This window comes from Pangasianodon hypophthalmus, chromosome 4 (genome assembly GCF_027358585.1).
Source record: "Pangasianodon hypophthalmus isolate fPanHyp1 chromosome 4, fPanHyp1.pri, whole genome shotgun sequence".
In the NCBI taxonomy this organism is placed as follows: domain Eukaryota; kingdom Metazoa; phylum Chordata; class Actinopteri; order Siluriformes; family Pangasiidae; genus Pangasianodon; species Pangasianodon hypophthalmus.
In genome coordinates this window covers 10,137,948-10,155,651 of record NC_069713.1, presented here as the reverse complement: position 1 = coordinate 10,155,651, position 17,704 = coordinate 10,137,948, and the positions used below count along the sequence as shown (strand labels likewise).

Here is a 17,704-nt window from a genome sequence, read left to right as displayed (position 1 = left end):
CAACTGTGAAAGTCTGCACTTTGAGCTCATACTTATTATTTCATTTCAACTCCACTATACTCTGGTAGACAGCTAGAATAATAACTTTGTCAATGTTCAAATATTTATGGACCTGATATGTAGTATATTGGGTAACAAATGGTGAACCTTATGAACGTCCACAGAAGCACAGGGTTTAAATCAGCATGAAATGTAAATATGTTTTAGTCTGTAATCATCATTTTTGGTCATCTGTAATATCTTTATATTTTATATATCCCTTTGTGGTTTGAGCATGTTATAATCTGATAATATCTTCAGCCCAGTTGTCTGTCTTTCCTGGAACTAGAAAGGCCTTAAATAAACCCATCTTAACATTACCTCAGACTTGTTGAGAAAATGACACTACCCCAAACTGCTATTTTTGTGACTGTTATGATCTGTGAAGGGAAGCATTGTAGCACAGGAAATTTCAGAAATAACTAATACATCAAGTACGATCATATATTTTATAACTGATAATTTTGTGGTTATTGCTGAGTTTTTTGTCCTCTTTTTTCCTGAAAAAGCTAGAAATAAACAACAGATGTTACAAAATCTGTGTTCTGTAAAAGAGAGGTTAGATACTTGATACACATATCTTGTAAGATGGCAGGAAGTGTTGAGGCTTTAACACACGCTGCTGATCAGTCAGTCAGTTAGTCAGTCAGTCAGCAGGACAGGATGGAGCTCAGTCCACTCCCTGTGATGCTCTGTGAGTAAATGTTCTCTTTGTGTTCTTATGCAATCTGATGTCTTGAGTGATGAGGTTATTGCAATTAGGAAATTGTCTGGACTTATACAGAAATACATTTTGTAGAGACATGAAACTGACAGTACCACACTACGTGATAGAGGGAATGTTAGCGTACTGATGAATGATAGCTAACACTAATGCTAGGTATTCTTCAGAAACCAAACTAATGGACTGCACTAAATCATGACAGGTTAATCAATTGTACTGTCTCTGTGATTTCTAAAGGATTACTTTACTGTACTATCAACATTGACCTGTTATAGGTTTCTCCTGTGTAGGAGCTTGAGGATGGCTACAAGCAGTTTTACCAATCACTAAAAATCTTTTAAACATTAAAAAAAATAATGCGATATTCATAAACTGTATACTGTTTATGAACTTTTTACAGAAGATGATCAGACTTTCATAAGTCTTTGGTGCGGCAGAGAATTTTGAATCATAGAGAGACTCTGGTGTGAGTGTCTGATCTAAAATGCAAGAGAATCACATCAGTGTCAGTTTAAAAGATGTCACACACACACAAAAAAAAACATTTTAAGACAAAATAGTGTTTTCTATTTCAAATACATTTGCCTGGATATATTCTGTCCTTCTCTCACCATATCTGCTGTGAGATGGGATAATTAAGATGCTGTACTGGAGAGCATGAGTGTATTGCTGTGAGCTGTGTGTGTGATTTCATCTATGTTACAGTTGTTTTATCTGTTATATGTAGGATTTCAGAATTTGTGCTACTCCCTTCTCCACCAAGTGCCAAGTCAGTTTACGCTAATGCATACAATATATGTGGTCTATGATGTGTGATCTAGCTGTAAACCTACAGGAAGTGAACACAGTGTGATCTAGCTGTAAACCTACAGGAAGTGTAGAGACATTAATACACACTGCACAGCCAGTTAGTCATCAGCTGTACAGGATGGAGATCAGTCCACTTCCTGTGACTGGGGAGAGCCAGCACATTCTCATACGTATATATTACACAGTGTGCAATACCTTTGAGGGTAGCTAGCAAAATATTAAGTAATTAGGATAGATAATTAGATGTCCATTACTCACATGAGGATAAGCGCACACAGAACAGTCCGTCCCCCATTTAAAGGTGTATCATAATTGATTGATGATGCAGAAGTCATAAATCCCTTTTTGTTGTGTAGATTTGTGTTAATGCTGATTGGCTGATGCACCAAATGGCTGTGTGTCTGCCTACTGTCACACTCACTAGCTGCAGTTTTACATATTGTTTATGTCATAGCCAAATCTCCCAGTAGTGCTAGCTGAACCATTGCTTAAAAAATTTCAAGCCTCTCCAACTTAACATTTTCTAGTGACCCATTGCACCTAAAATTTTTAATTGGCTTAATTAAAGTTCAGTGAACTACTTATTTTAAGGTTGTGGTGACAATCCTATACTGCTGGATGTAAATAAAAGTAGAACGCTGGGTGAATTAAAATTTGAATATTTACTGAATACGGCTAGCTATGAATCACTCACTCTAACCACTTTATCCTTGTCAGAGCACAGAAACTCCACACAGAGAGTAATCCAAGCTCAGGATCAAACCTGAGACCATAAAGCTGTGAGGCAGCAATGCTTCCCGCTATATCACAGTACACACTGAGAAAGCATACATATTCTTTTTCTGTTTGGGGCAATTATTTCCTTATCTAATGTTGTAATTTGCAGGGATTTCTGCTACTTCCTTCAATGCTTTTCCATTGTATAGTGAGTAGTGCTTTTGCCTTACAGTTCCAGGATCCCAGGTTCAATCTGTTCACACAATGCCTGTGTGAAGTTTCTGTGCATCCTTTCTCAAGAACTTGGCTCAGATAAATTGCCCCTACGTGTGTATGAATGTTGTCTGCATGGTGTCCTGTGATAGACTGGTGTCCCGTAAAGAGTGTGTTCCAGCTTCACACCCAGTGTTCCCAGAACGGGCACCAGATCCACTGTGACTCCAACAAGAATAAAGCTTATAACGATGTATTAGTTAGGTGAACAAAACAAAACTAGCTAATACAACAAATTATAATATTTAACCAACTAGCTGTATATGGTGAATATAAAACATTTAACTGACACAGCTTTTTATTTCTATTTACATCCAGCATTATAGGGTTTTCAACACAAATTAAAATAAGTAGTTCACTGTACTTTAATTAAGCCAACTAAAATTTTAGGTGCAACAATTCACTAGAAAATTTTAAGTTGGAGAGACTTGAAATTTTTTTTTTACAGTGACATCAATCAGCTTAAGATCAGCAAATTTTATCAAATTCTACAAGCCAGTGAGCAGAGTAGTGGCCTGAGTACAAATCGTTTCTTTTAACCACCATTCATTATTGAGGTCATCCTGATATGTTGTATTTGTTTCTGCCTATTTTATTAGATTTGCTGATGAAAATTGAATATAACAAACACTCAAAAATGTCTATTTTTTTTTACACTTATTAATGTGTTTTGTCTTGTTCACATTGTTAAAGAGAGAAATAACTTCAGTCTGACATTGTATTCTCTGTTCCTCTTCTCTTTTTATAGTGTTGATTTCACTCATCCAAGTGGGACAAGCACAGGGTATATGTATATATATGTATTTTTTTTTACTGCCTATGTGGTGTACATATTTGGTTTGTATTGAAGCTGAGAATTGTACATTGTCATGCACAATTTAAGATTTTTACATTGACAGACAGTGTGTTTGCTTTTTGACTCTTCCTGCAGAGTTTAAACCAGTTCTGACTGTGCAGCCGAATGCATCACAAATATTCAGCGGAGAGACAGTTACACTCACATGTAATATTTCGGGAGGAAGTGGACTATACTACTGGGACAAAGATGGTGTTAATGTTCACAGATCTGCTGAAAATGTCTACACTATAAAAGTAGATCAGAGTCACAAATACAAATGTTACGGGTCTAAGTATGGACAGTCCACGGCATTTAGTGATGAAGTGACTCTCTCAGTGATAGGTACATACCTGATCTTACACTCATGTAACATGCACTGATTCACATAATCATTACAAAACACACTGATTAAATATCAGATGGTCAGAGAAGGGTGTGTTGGACTGATTTGATGTATTTGTTGTAACTGTACAGAGAGACCAAAAGCTGTTCTGACTCTGCAGCCTGATGGACAGATATTCAGTGGAGAGGAAGTCACTTTCACATGTGAAATACGAGGACATGCAGACACTGAGTGGATGTACATCTGGTATAAAGATGATGTCCAACTTTCCTACACTGAGAGCAGGGAATATTTATTCATTACTGCTGAGTCTTTCAGCGGTAAATACACCTGCAGTGGACAGAGAAAAAGTGACTCTCAGACCTCAGAGACCAGCAACGCTGTTACACTCACTGTGTCAGGTGTGTGTGCATTAAACTATTCCTCACACCAATATTCCTAAACTTCATTAAATTGATTGAACTGTTTTCAAAATGAATAATACATATGCTCATGAAGATGAATTCATCAAGTATTTATGCATCATTCGTGAAGTACATTTTGAAGAAAAATAATACACTATTTATAATAGATTATAGCTCACTGTGTTTGTTCAGTTATGAATGTTATTTCATATACAGTACACTGCAAAACTCCTAGGCAGCCTAATATTTTTGTTTTATACTAATTCTGTCTTCAGTGTTTATTTTATGGCTTCTGGATTATTGGGTTAATGAAAACAAAAGACTTCAAGACATTACTTTTCCAACCAAATTAAATGTTGCAGAAAAATGTTCATATGTCAGTAAAGAAAGTAACATATTACATAACAGACCACTTTTCAGGCAAAAAAAAAAAAAAAAAAAAAAAAAAAATGAAGGCATTCAGGCATTACCTGCATAAACAGAAACAAGTCTGACAGATTCTCCAAGATGCTTGTAAATCTGTTCAAAACTTACAGACAAAATGAGACTTACAATTGCCACACCAAATATTGACTTTGTTTACTGCTCTTTATAGAAGTTTTTTTTTATATAGAAATCATTTAACTACCTTTTAATCTTTGCTTTACAGTATTTCTTTACATGCACCTAAGGACTGTATATGAGGTCACTGAAGTTTTAAGACTCTGTAATAAAGCCATACAACTGTAACCTTTCAACAAATGTTGAATTTAAATACCTTATTACACACAGATCATATGATGCAGCTAAAACTATAATTTATGTCCCATAAGAGTAAAGAGAAAAGATTTAATACCTTTATCATTTCATATGAACAGAAAAACCCAAACCGAGTATGAGTGTGAATCCTCAGAGCTCCATCTACACTGGAGACAGAGTTACTCTGAACTGTAGTCTGCAGTCTACTGGATGGATTTTTCTTTGGTACAAAGATCGGAAATCAGGATATCTGTTCCCTGTAGCTGAAGACACCAACACACTCCATGAAACAGTCTCTAATGCCGGAGTAACAGTGTATCAGTGTATAGCACGCAGAGGGAACTACTACTCAGAGTTCAGTGATCCGGTCACGATTACAGTGAGAGGTGCGTCATGTTTTCTACATTTTCATTACAGGTTTAAAGTTCTTACTATTTTATAATTCAGGGTGTCCCAAAAGTCTCCATACATAGGGGATTATGTATGCCAACACCATGTCGATTGTGTTTTTGTCAGTGGATGTTTGTGGACATCCACTTCTCGGTTCATCTGCAACATTTCCAGTCTTTTACAGTTGGTTAATAAGTTTGGCAACAGTGTTGCGTGTGATGTGCTTGCCATGTTTCCTGTTAAAGTCCATCGCAACCTTGCGACAGCTTCCTGATCCAGCCATGAGAATGATTTCAATATGTTATTCTTTTGTCAAAGGCATTCTTAAAGGTTATCTGAAAAATTACATAATATAAGTTTGAAAAACTTTGGAAGACATTTTGCTAAAAAGTGCTAATTTCCCCTATGTATGGAGGCTTTTGGGACACTCTGTATATTTCTTATTATATCTGAAATATGTATAAAGTATGTTATAAAGTGTGTGTTCATCAGGAAGAGAGTCGCCATCATGTAAAAGATACAGATAATCAGATAGCCATGTTAGAGAAATGAAAACAAGAAGAATAATTACACAGCCCTCATGTTAATCAGACTCATAATGGTGATTATAACTGTAGGGAAACATAGTCAGTAGTGAGTGTTGAAACACTCACTGTAAAATATTAAATTACGATAAATATAGAAAAAATTTACAGCGTATATCTGACACCAGAGGCCTTAAAGTACACTGTAAATAAATCGCCTGCTTTGTCTCTATAAGTGCTGACTAATCACTTTGGAAATCAGACATAAGAGACCTGGAGCCAGATCACATCATGATCTCAAGTAATTGTAGAGATTTTTTTCTTTTGCTCCACTCTGCTTCCTTACCAATGACCAATACAGAATTATATAGAATAAAATGTGATATCAAATAAATGGATTTAAAATGATGATTTATACATTAATTTATATTAAAAATCTCAAGCACCTGTTCATTTTATTAAACAAAACAATAATACTTTACTGAAATACATCTAACACAATATCAAATGAGTAGAATTAGGATCTGTTGAGGGCGCTGGACTTTATGTTGCAAGTGGTAATAACTTGTCCAAGACATTTTTCAGAGTTACATGTGTAACGTTACATTCATTTTCCAAAACCTTATACATTCCTGAAAACCAATTACTTAAAAGCATACTAATTATTGCAGGAAATATTTTATTATCTTTGTACAGTGCTACCAAAACCTGTGGTGTCCATAAAGCCTGATAAACAGGTGTACAGAGGAGAGACTGTCACTCTCAGATGTGACATACAGGATGAAGTGGACTCTTACTGGAACTACAGCTGGACTAAAGATGGTTCTGGTGTCAGCAGTGAACAGGAGTACAGAATCAGTGGTGCTGAAATGACACACACAGGTAAATACACCTGTAGAGGAACAGAGAGAGGAGGCTCACACTCCTCACACACCAGTGATGCTGTTACACTGACTGTATCAGGTGAGTGTGATCATCTCTTCAGTATTCATTAACCTCAGATTCACGTCAGCACTCAGTACTGCTGTAGATTAGAGCTGCACAATGTGGACGAAAACTGTCATAAGTTACAAAGTTGTTGGATTTTGAAATGTGATGTAAAATGCTGTAAATTTAGATGAAAGTCATGATTTTTATTTATTTGCTAACTCCGTGTGCACAGAATGCAGAAGCTTCTTTTTTTCAAATGTCTTTTTTCAGGTTCATTCAAAAATTCATAACTATAATTGCAATATGTCTCTTATTAAAGCAAATAACAAAATTGCTATTGCATAAATAAAACAAATAACAGCATAAAATACTTCAAAATATTTTATTGCAAGGATTATAAATATTAGTCCTATGACTCAACATTTATGCTCTCTATAAAGGGTAGAAAAGTAGAATTTTGCTTGAAGAAGAGTAAAAAACATTTCCCATTAAAGCTACTCTCATGGGTGCTAAGTTAATTTGATGAACAAAATATTTGAGATATACATAATCATAAACAATTTTATTTATTGATTAGGCTAATTAGACAAGTGTCTTTACAGTGTATCAGTAATAGTGTGTCTCTGTCTGTAGTAGTGATTAGTGTGTTAAACACTCTGAGAACAGCACATGAACACTTAACTACCTGAATTGTGTGTTTCATCTCCAGCTGCAGAAAATCCTAAACCTGAACTCATGTCAGACCTTAAAGGAGCTGCACTGACAGGAAACTCAGTGACTCTGTCCTGTACACTGAAGCTGCAGTCTGCTGGATGGAAGTTTTACTGGATCAAAGACACACAGAGCACTGAGACTGAGACTGAGACACACCACTACTTCATCAGATCAGTTAGAGTCTCTGATGGAGGTCAGTACAAGTGCAGAGCTGGAAGAGGAACCCCAGTCTACTACACACACTACAGTGATGCACTCTGGGTAAACGTTACAGGTGAGTCACAAATATTGCAGCACTGTGATTGCAAAATGTTGCTGCCTCTTAACTGATTTCAGATAATATTATGACATACAGTATATGTAATGACACACATATGTTAGTATACATTATGCTATGATGAGAAAATCATAATACTCATAATCTGAATTATAATGTATGTGTTTCAGACGAATTTCCTCCAGTGTCTCTGATCATCAGTCCCAGCAGAACTCAACACTTTACTGCTGAGTCTCTCTCACTGAGCTGTAAGGACCAGATTGACTCTACTGGATGGACAGTGAGAGGATACACACACAGTGAGACATTGTTCGATTGTTCATCAGTTTCAGGATCTACATGTAACATCATCTCTCTCTCTACATCACACACTGGAGTTTACTGGTGTCAGTCTGAATCCGGAGGACACAGTAATTCTGTCAACATCACAGTGCACAGTGAGTCTTCATGTAGTGTGATTATTGGTAAAGGAAAAAAAGAAAAAAGTTTAATCACACAATATTCATAGCTTTGGGCTTCTAACACTTAACTCTTTTTACCAGAGGCCAAAAAAATGGAATTTGCGCCTGTTTTGGAGGTGCCTGTGTTCAGCATTGAATTTATTTGTTATGTCACACTCCATAGTAGTGCTTAAAGGCTCATATGAAAGTAGACACTCAGGGCTTTAAGAATTTGCAGTTTTTCATAAGAATTTCTATTTTTTTTTTACCTTTAAATTTTATAATTTTATTATGGCAGCTGTATACGGTGTTTTACTATCAAAAAAGCTTTAGTTGTGCTGTCTGTTTTATCTCTGTACCAGTGTTATTGTGGAGAAGTGTGAATTGTTTCCCAAGCAGGGGGCTCACACTCCTCCCCTTTCCCATCACCCTGATCACCAGCAGCTAAACACAGAGTCACGATACTCTAAACACAGAAACCCAACAGCGTCCTGACTAATCTTATAACAGACGTGTGGCGATAAAGTAATTCATTTGTTTATACTGATTGAAAATGCCCGATAAGTCGATTTCCATTCAGCCAGAGAAAAATGGAATGACAGTGTACTGCTAGAAAGGGTTAGCTTAGTCTGTAATTGTTTTGTATAATTCTGATATTCCTTAAAAATACAACAGTGTTTTGCAGTGGAGTGTTTTCTTTATTAATAAGTTTCCCTTCTTCATAAGTTTCCCTTCTTCATAAGTTTCCCTTCTTCATTTGCATCACTGAAAACAGAAGCTGGTGTGCAGAGTTTCCTGCAGCTGCAAACTGTTGATTTCGTACTGTATTTCCTATTTTCATAGACTGAGCATATTTTATATTTACTCTTTACTTAAATTTAACCAGAAGTATTTATGCTGCAGTCATTCTTGTTGTACATGTGGCTTTCTCCTTCCTACAGATGGTGATGTGATCCTGGACAGTCCTGTCCATCCTGTGACTGAAGGAAATCCTCTGACTTTACGCTGTTTATATCGCAACCCAAAGATCTCAGGCTCTGGTGTTGATTTCTATAAAAATTATTCCATCCTCCAGTCCCAGACTAAAGGAGAGATGACCATCCACACTGTCTCAAAGTCAGATGAAGGTTTCTACCACTGTAAACACCCAAAGAGAGGAGAGTCACCGAAAAGCTGGGTTTCAGTCAGAGGTGAGAAATAACTTTAAAATTTATTTAGTAAGAAACAAAAAATGGGATTGTAAAATAATAGTAAAATAATTAGTGATGTGGTGGTGTGATGCAGCGCAACAGCTCAAGCCGAGTTACTGTTACCACCCAGAAGCTGATTATTTTACAATAAAGAAAGTAAATATGTAAAAATAGAAAAAAATGAAAAAAGAAGAAACAACAATAATTAAAACAAACACATTAATATAATCCTGTGTTTAAAATTACAGTCAGATTCAGGAATTCAGCAGCTCTGTGATATAAAATAAAATAAAATCCCTGTTCAATGTAGTATTTTTGCATGTACAGTATGCTATTTGTGTTCACGTGAGTCTTGTATGTATTAGGGCCTTGTACTACACTTTACACAATGTTATATTTAGTATTTTTGTCACACTCAGAAACTTCAATGTCAGTGCTCAGACTGATCAGTAGTCTAGTGACGGTCTCTGTGTATCTGCTGGTGACCATCATTCTAGCAGTGAAATGTTATAGAGCTCGAGGTAAAAACACTTTCAGTACATTTTACATAATTAACATGACAACATGTCGTAACAAGAGAAGAATACATTTTCACTTTAGCAGAAGTATAAATTATTTGACTCAGTACCATTTCTAACTGAACATTTCCACAATATACACTTTAGTTAGTATTAAAGCACTTGTTCTAAAATGCAGTTACAGTAACTATAACATAATTAAAATACAAAAACTAAGAAATAATTCCGAAGTGTATTTAATGATTGTAAACTTGATTATGCTAAATGATTATTTATTTATGTATGTATGTATGTATGTATGTAATTGAGTGATTTCTGTAAGATTAAGATGACAGGATGTTAACGTGGCTGAAGGAAACCATTAAAAATTGGTTATAATAATTAAAAGAAAGTTTTATCTAATTACTGCTAATTATTTTCTAACACAGCTTTCTCTAAGCATATTCATGAAAAATGAAAAGACTCATCATTAGGAATTGTGTTTAGAATAATATCAAATTCCATTTGGCGACTTTTTTTTTCCATAAATATTTTTTTTGTTATTTGACAGTTCAGACTGATGAAGACAACACCCAGAATGCCATTACAGAGAAGTGAACAAAGTTCAACTATTAAAAAAAATTAAGTTTTTGGGATTGTGAAATAATTTTGATTTATCACTGTTAAATATTTACTAGACGCTCTTTTTTTTCCTGAAGTCTACACACCTCCTCATGGGGTCACAATGTAAGTTAATGCAGTGTGTGAAGTTGAACTTCATAGTAAGCAACCTGCATGTTGCCAATCTCCAAGTATGCAATAAAATTAACTACTTTTTTTTTTTTTTTTAAATCATGTTAAAACAATGATTTGACATATTTAAGGCTTGTGCTGTGCTTCTGCAAAATACCCAGACATAAATCCCATTTTTTTTCATCTCTACAGTCAATGCTGTTTCATATGTTTTCATATAACTGGATAAAATATTTTGCAGATTTATTATTATTAGTATTAGTGCCATTGCCCAGTTGTTTATTAAAAAAGGTTCAATAAATGGAAGTAAGAAGAAAGATGTCATTGACATTCATTTATGTTTATTGTTAAATGTATCTGATTATTACAGCCATATGTGCTTGTTGAACATCTCATTCCAGATTTAGTCCCCCTTTACTGTTATAATAACTTCATAAATTTCTGATATTAGTCATTAATCTGCAGATTTTTGATCAAAATAACCAAAAAAATATACTCATTGAAAATTTATTGGAAAGTGGTGGCACCATGCTTAAGGCTTTTGCATTGTGTTCAGAAGGTTGTGAGTTTAAATCGCAGCACCTTGAGCAAAACCCTTAACCCTCAACTGCTCAGTTGTATCTTGTCTCAGCTATAAGTTGCCAGCTAATGTAAAATGTAAAGGTTTGGTAATTAAATAACTTTTAAATAAAACTTTTGTAATATACAAAACCATTTCCAAAGCAATACCAGCAGCTTAACTATAAAGCAGTCTAGGTCTTTTCAAAAGGCTTAAAGAAAATGCCTTTCCCACAAGGGAAACTTTACTGAGTAAAGAATATGCCATATAAACTGTGTTCACTGTGCATTTCTTCCTTTCTTACATTAAATTTCTTGCTTAACTCATTTTAGTCTAATTAAAGTGCTAATTTCACGGTCAAGAAAGCAAATTTTCTAGGAACTACAAAGTCACTGAGTGATTCCAGGGGTGTACATGAACCCCAACTTTCATCACTATCATTAAGAACTATGAATTGGAAATGGCATAAATGAAATCTCAGATGCAAGCAAATGAATTTTTAAATAAAATGGTGCAGCATATGATACAATACAAAACAAGTTTCATAAAAGTATACTAAAAAGTTAAATGTCTAATGAAAAGTGTTATATTATTATATTATACATTATTATAATATATTATATTATATATTACTATATTATTAGTGTTAGGTTTGAGATCAGTCGTTCTCTAGGCACTAACAGGTTTTATAGTTATAAGCCTGCTTCTCTACTGGAACTCCTGAGTTGTCATGTATAGCTGCTCAGGAAGGGAAGACAAGCAAGAGAGCTTATAAATCAGCGCTTAATAAAACACTGATATTAGTATTTACTTATTGTGGAGAGAGGAAGGGAAAGAAAGGAAAAGTGATGTGCTTACGGTATGACCAGGACATTTATTATTTTATTAAACTTTGGTTGGATGCCTAATGTTATGAATCAGTTATCTGTCATGAAACAAAATGGAGAGCAAAATCAGTTCTACATCACCAGTGGCCAAAAAAAGTGCAGATCGAGCAGCAAAAAATAGACCAATTCCTAAAATGTCCTAAACACTCTTTAAAGCAACTGGGATGTGTGTGTGTGTGTGTGTGTGTGTGTGTGTGTGTCCAGGATAAGCCTCACACAGGTTCTGAAGATGAATGAATAAAAATACAGTCCATAAGTATTTGGACAGTGACACAATTTTTGTAATTTTGCCTCTGTACACCACCACAATGGATTTGAAATGAAACAATGAAGATGTGATTGAAGTTTCAGACTTAAAGACTTTCAGAAGTTAAAGACTTTCAGCTTTAATACAAGGGGTTTAATAAAAATAGTGCATTAAGCGTTTAGGAATTATAGCCATTTTTTGGCTATGGAGTTCCTCCATTTTCACAGGCTCAAAAGTAATTTATTATTATTATTATTATTATTTAAATTATTTTATTATTATTATTTTTAATACTTGAATGGAAATCTTTTGCAGTCAATGACTGCCTGAAGTCTGGAACCCATGGACATCACCAAATGCTGAGTTTCCTCCCTTGAGATGCATTGCCAGGCCTTTACTGCAGCCGCCTTCAGTTGCTGCTTGTTTGTGGGTTTTTCGGCCGTCAGTTTTGACTTCAGTAAGTGAAAAACATACTAAGTTGGGTTGAGGTCATCAGACATTTAATAATATTTAATTTCCTTGCCTTAAGAAGCTCTTGGGAGTGCTATCGTGGTATGTTTCGGGTCATTATCTATCTGTACTATGAAGCAGCGTCCTATCAGTTTTGTAGCATATGACTGAACCTGAGCAGAAAGTATAGTTCTATACACTTCAGAATTCATCTTGCTACTTCTATCAGCAGTCACATCATCAATAAACACCAGTGACACAGTGATCCACTGGTAGCCATACATGCCCATGCCGTAACACTGTCTCCATGTTTGACAGATGATGTGGTGCTTTGGATCATGAGCTCTTCCTTTCCTTCTCCATATTTTTCACTTCCCATCATTCTGGTACAAGTTAATCTTGCCTCAGACCTGATCAGACTCTTTTTTAGAAGCTTTTTTTTTTTAAAAGCAAGTCTTATCTGCTCTTTCTGTTCTTGAATGTTACCAGTGGTTTGCATCTTGAGGTAGACCATCTGTATTTACATTCATGAAAGCATCTCTTGATCACTGACTTTGACAGTGATACGTCTATCTCCTCCAGAGTTTTCTTGACTTGGCTAGATGTTGTGAAGGGGTTTTCTTCACCAAGGAAAGAATTCTGTGATCATCCACTTCAGTTGTCTTCTGTGGTCTTCCAGGCCTTTGGTGTTGCTAAGCTCGCCAGTGCATTCCTTCTTTTTAAGAATGTACCAAACTGTTGATTTGGCCACTCCAAAAGTTTCTGCTATCTCTCTGATAGGTTTGTTTTTTCAGCCTAATGATGGCCTCCTTCACTTGTATAGACACCTCTTTGGAGCGCATATTGAGAGTTCCCATGAACAGCTACCAAATGCAAATTCGACACTTGGAATCAACTTCAGACCTTTTATCTCCTTAATTTATCATGAAATAATGAAGAAACAGGCCACACCTGGCCATGAAAACTGAAAATGGAGGAACTCTGTAAAAAAAAAAAAAGCTGTAATTCCTAAATGGTTAATACAATATTTTTGTTAAACCCATTGAATTACAGCTGAAAGTCTACACTTCAATCACATCTTGACTGCTTCATTTCAAATCCATTGTGGTGGTGTACAGAGGCAAAATTAAGAAAATTGTGTCACTGACTGAATACGTATGGGCCTGACTGTACGTTGCTCAGCTGTGTGTTATTAATGTGTATAACCAGAAGGTGTCGCTGTTGAGTAGCATTTTAAATAACTGACTCGGGTTTCGACAGAGTCGGTTCAAATGTGTCGATTCGTCGGGAGGTTTCGTTTCAGCCATTGCCAGTTTTTAGGTTTAGGTTACTTTATGCGCTACGCGACAAACTGTAACTTTGTGAAAATGTCACATAGTTTTCTTTAGAAGGAGTGATTTAAGAAGCGGGTCTTTTATCGACCGCGGTAGAAACTGTCGTGTGAATGTATACGGTGTTTTACGGTAACCACCAGGCTCTAACACAGAGTACACACTTTATTTTTATTCTTGCATTTTTTAAACAAAATTGTCACAGCAAACTGATTTCATATTAAATAAAACTACAGTACAGCTTTTACCAATAATAAATCGTTATTTTATCTAGTTATTATAAAATATTAATGAGATAATCATTGTATTGTATATTATATTTACATAAATATAGATTGTTTTCGTTGAAAAAAAATACGTAAAAGAAAAAAGATGTTACGTAAAGTAATTAAGAATAAAGTGTGCGTTAAGAATAACAATAAACTTTTCTAGTGTCTACATCTTAACTAATATAGACGAAGAAAAAAAGCTTTTTATACGCCAAGCGTTTAGTGGTTACCGTAAAACCCTGTATACACTCGCAGTTATGGTGCTACAGCGGCTAGAAGGCACGCCTGTGTTTACATAGCTCTGTGCCGTCCATAGGCACCTCCTCTAAGCAAATCCAGCAATGGACGTGAAAAAGAAAAACACATAAAGTGTCTCTTTAACTCTAAATAGATTTATATAAAACAAAAACTACTTTAAGCCTCACTAAAAATATGACATTACTTCATTATTACTGCATACAAATGACATACTAGTCTATTAATGCTTGCAAAACCGCTTTCAGAGTGCTTTTATACTAATACGTATTTCAAAATAGTACGTATATCTATTTTGGTATACTATGTAGTATGGTAGTATGCGACAATTTTGGCTTGTAATACCATCGCCAAGGGCTTGATGATTTGACTGCGCATGCGCACAGACTTGGGCGGTTCTGAGAGTAGGGCATCACACTGGCGGTGTGGAAATCTCTCAGAGTCCGGATGGGATATAAAACATAAAACTTTTTATTACTAACGCTTTTGGTCAGAGAAGTGCAATAGAGAGACTTGGGTAAGTTGTTCTATTTGGGTATCTGCTTTTAAAAGCTCTTGAGTTGCTAGTTCTGTTGTTTTATTCATGCAATGTTGACTCAAAGTTAGAGCTCTTGTACATGTTGCCTCTTTAATGCACCTATGTAGCCTGAGGAATTAGTTTTTATGTGGTGCACTGTGCCACTGTTTTGACAATACCTCCTGTTAGTCAGCATAATAAGATTAAGTTTATTGTAGTCACTTGTAGCAGCTGAGATGATTAGCAGGACAGTCTGTTTTAAAAACCATTAGGTTTCTATGCTCAGCCTGATGAACAGTGGTTATTGGGTTAATCAGGGGATATTATTAAGGAAGTGGAAACATTGAATTTGACTCAAGCCCTAAAAAAAAAAAAGGAAAAAAAGTCATATTTCTTATCTCTACTGCACACGCCTGACTGCCTTTCAAATAAGAACCCTCAGCCATGGCAGTGTTGCAGTAATGTCTCATTATTCACACACTCACCCTTAATTACTGGCTTACGGTATCACAGTATGATCTTACAGAACATCTAGTGATCATTTTTGACTACATTTCACTTGTGTTTACATCTCATCACCTCAACAGGAAGTGTGGGCACACACTAGTAAAACTATGATGCGTTTGACACACAGGCCGCAGCTCAACTTTGCTGTGAAGAGCTATAGACCAAGATAAAATATCAGTTATTAGAACATGCATTGCAATTTTTGATACACTTCTCAGCATCGGCTGATGGCCAAGACTGATCGGATGCTGTAACAGATCCAGCAAGCGTTTGTTTTTAAGGCATGTAATGGCAGATTTCTGCACTGAGACCTCCACCCTGGGTTATTTTTATTCTCCAGGGCAAGGGTATTCAACTAAAGTTTGTACATGAAACTCCTAGCTTACTAAGGTCCGGATAGACAACTAACAATACTGAGTAGTGACAACAGTTACAGTGTCATGCTTTAATGATTAATTTCAAACAGTCTTAAGGTAGTTATGTTTTGATTTGCATGGGTGCTCCACGTTACCACTTTTGACTAGAGCCATGGACGCTGAACATGTATGAGATACCTGAGATACAAGATGGAGAATAAATGCATACTTCTGTCTTTAAGCATTTAGTTTTTGTTGTTGATGGATGGACATGCCCAGTGTTCTTGGGATTCCTGATGCTTTTGAGAATGAATGAATGAATATAATTGTTCATGACCTAACCTGGAATTAATGCCAATTCATAAAAAAATTCTTTAAATCGGATTCTTTATTTAGAGGAAATAAAGAGGATCAAAAGGGACAATGTCTAGAGTGTCAACCACTATCCCACTGAAAAACAGAGGTTTATTTAATCAGTTCTCTGTAATTTCCCGTATTTTATGAACGCATGCATGGAAGATGGTAAAGGTTTCGTCTTTTCTTCTTTGGATTACAAGTGCACGCATGCCTGCTACAGCAATTTCACCTGAAGTCTCAGCTGCATAGAGTCCACACCCAGAAGTGAGTTTTACCCACATACCAGGAAATATGATGCGAACTCACTAATATAATGATTGCTATGTGTTATGCATGTGATTCTGTTTGTGTGTGTGTGTGTGTGTGTGTGTGTGTGTGTATGTATACACACACATGAATATGTGTAGTGTGGGTGGTAATTTTGGAACACCAGTTGTTATCAACTCAAAGCAGTTTTGCAAGCCAGGACATGAGCTGGTGTACTGGTGTCCACCTATTTTATAATTAGTCAGCGTCTAATGTTGCATTGTTTATCATGTCTAATGATGTGTCACTTTTAAGTAGATTGTAAATTAAAGACACACCTGCCTGGATACATCATAAACAAGCTATTATGAGGCCTGATGCCCCGCAGGCCTATAGACTGCCTTTTTTAGCGGATGACTGAATCATTTAGTCAGCTACACATTTGTTCAGACCTGTTGCTTATTAGCTATTCATTTGTGATTATTTCTTGCATTCTCAGCTCTAAAAACCTGTACTGCTCTCCTGGTGTGTGTGTGTGTGTGTGTGTGTGAATATATATTCTGTGTGTCTGAACTTGCTCTCATATCTGTGCCATTACAGTCCTCACAGTATGGTGCAAAATGAAAAAAGCCTCTTAATGTGTTCTTAATGCACAGATTCTGGACTGGGAGGATGATTGCATCTGTTTTATTTCTGAAAATATCATGGCTGAGTAGAGATTATAGAGCAGAGTAGTGATATGTGAACAAGTCACCTCTTTTAAGTAAACGTTGATAGCAGACTTGCATATATGAGCCGATTGGGTTTTCACTTTCTTTTTCCTGTTTTTTTTCTAGATTATAAATGCAATGCAATCTAATGTTATTTTGTTAATTAGAAGGTAAAGATTTCATGATACAGTTTCAGCTACAGTTAAGCAAACATAAACAATCACTATTCAAAATATCACAAGCTTTGTCCGGTATCGAAAATGCTGAGCCATTTGGGAGCCAAAAGAGTCAGTTCTGATTAGTGAGCCGAGTCGAATGATCTGACTCACTGAAACCAGCCAGAATTCCAGGCACTAGTTTAGACGACTATAATGCGTTGCTGTTTAGAGTGTTGCATGACAGTGATGGCTAT

The 17,704-nt window shown here is 35.8% G+C and overlaps 2 protein-coding genes across 3 annotated transcripts in view; both read left to right on the top strand.

The window, feature by feature from the left end:
- capn1 (calpain 1) overlaps window positions 1-17,704 on the top strand; it is a 92,785-nt gene that overhangs the window by 52,622 nt on the left and 22,459 nt on the right. The window contains exon 1 of one of the 2 annotated variants that reach the window (XM_053233090.1): window positions 14,873-15,116. The exons of the other annotated variant lie outside the window; for it this stretch is intronic. The gene's annotated coding sequence lies outside the window, so the exon portion shown is untranslated. Of the gene's footprint in view, window positions 1-14,872; window positions 15,117-17,704 lie in introns of those variants that run through there. 2 annotated transcript variants of the gene reach the window in all.
- On the top strand, window positions 655-10,400 carry LOC113539885 (carcinoembryonic antigen-related cell adhesion molecule 5-like). The gene is made up of 9 exons (XM_053233096.1): window positions 655-733; window positions 3,312-3,347; window positions 3,495-3,743; window positions 3,876-4,145; window positions 5,006-5,272; window positions 6,497-6,763; window positions 7,892-8,158; window positions 9,103-9,351; window positions 9,771-10,400. The coding sequence occupies exons 1-9, from the start codon at window positions 703-705 to the stop codon at window positions 9,986-9,988; spliced, it is 1,854 nt and encodes a 617-aa protein (XP_053089071.1). The 5' UTR covers window positions 655-702; the 3' UTR covers window positions 9,989-10,400.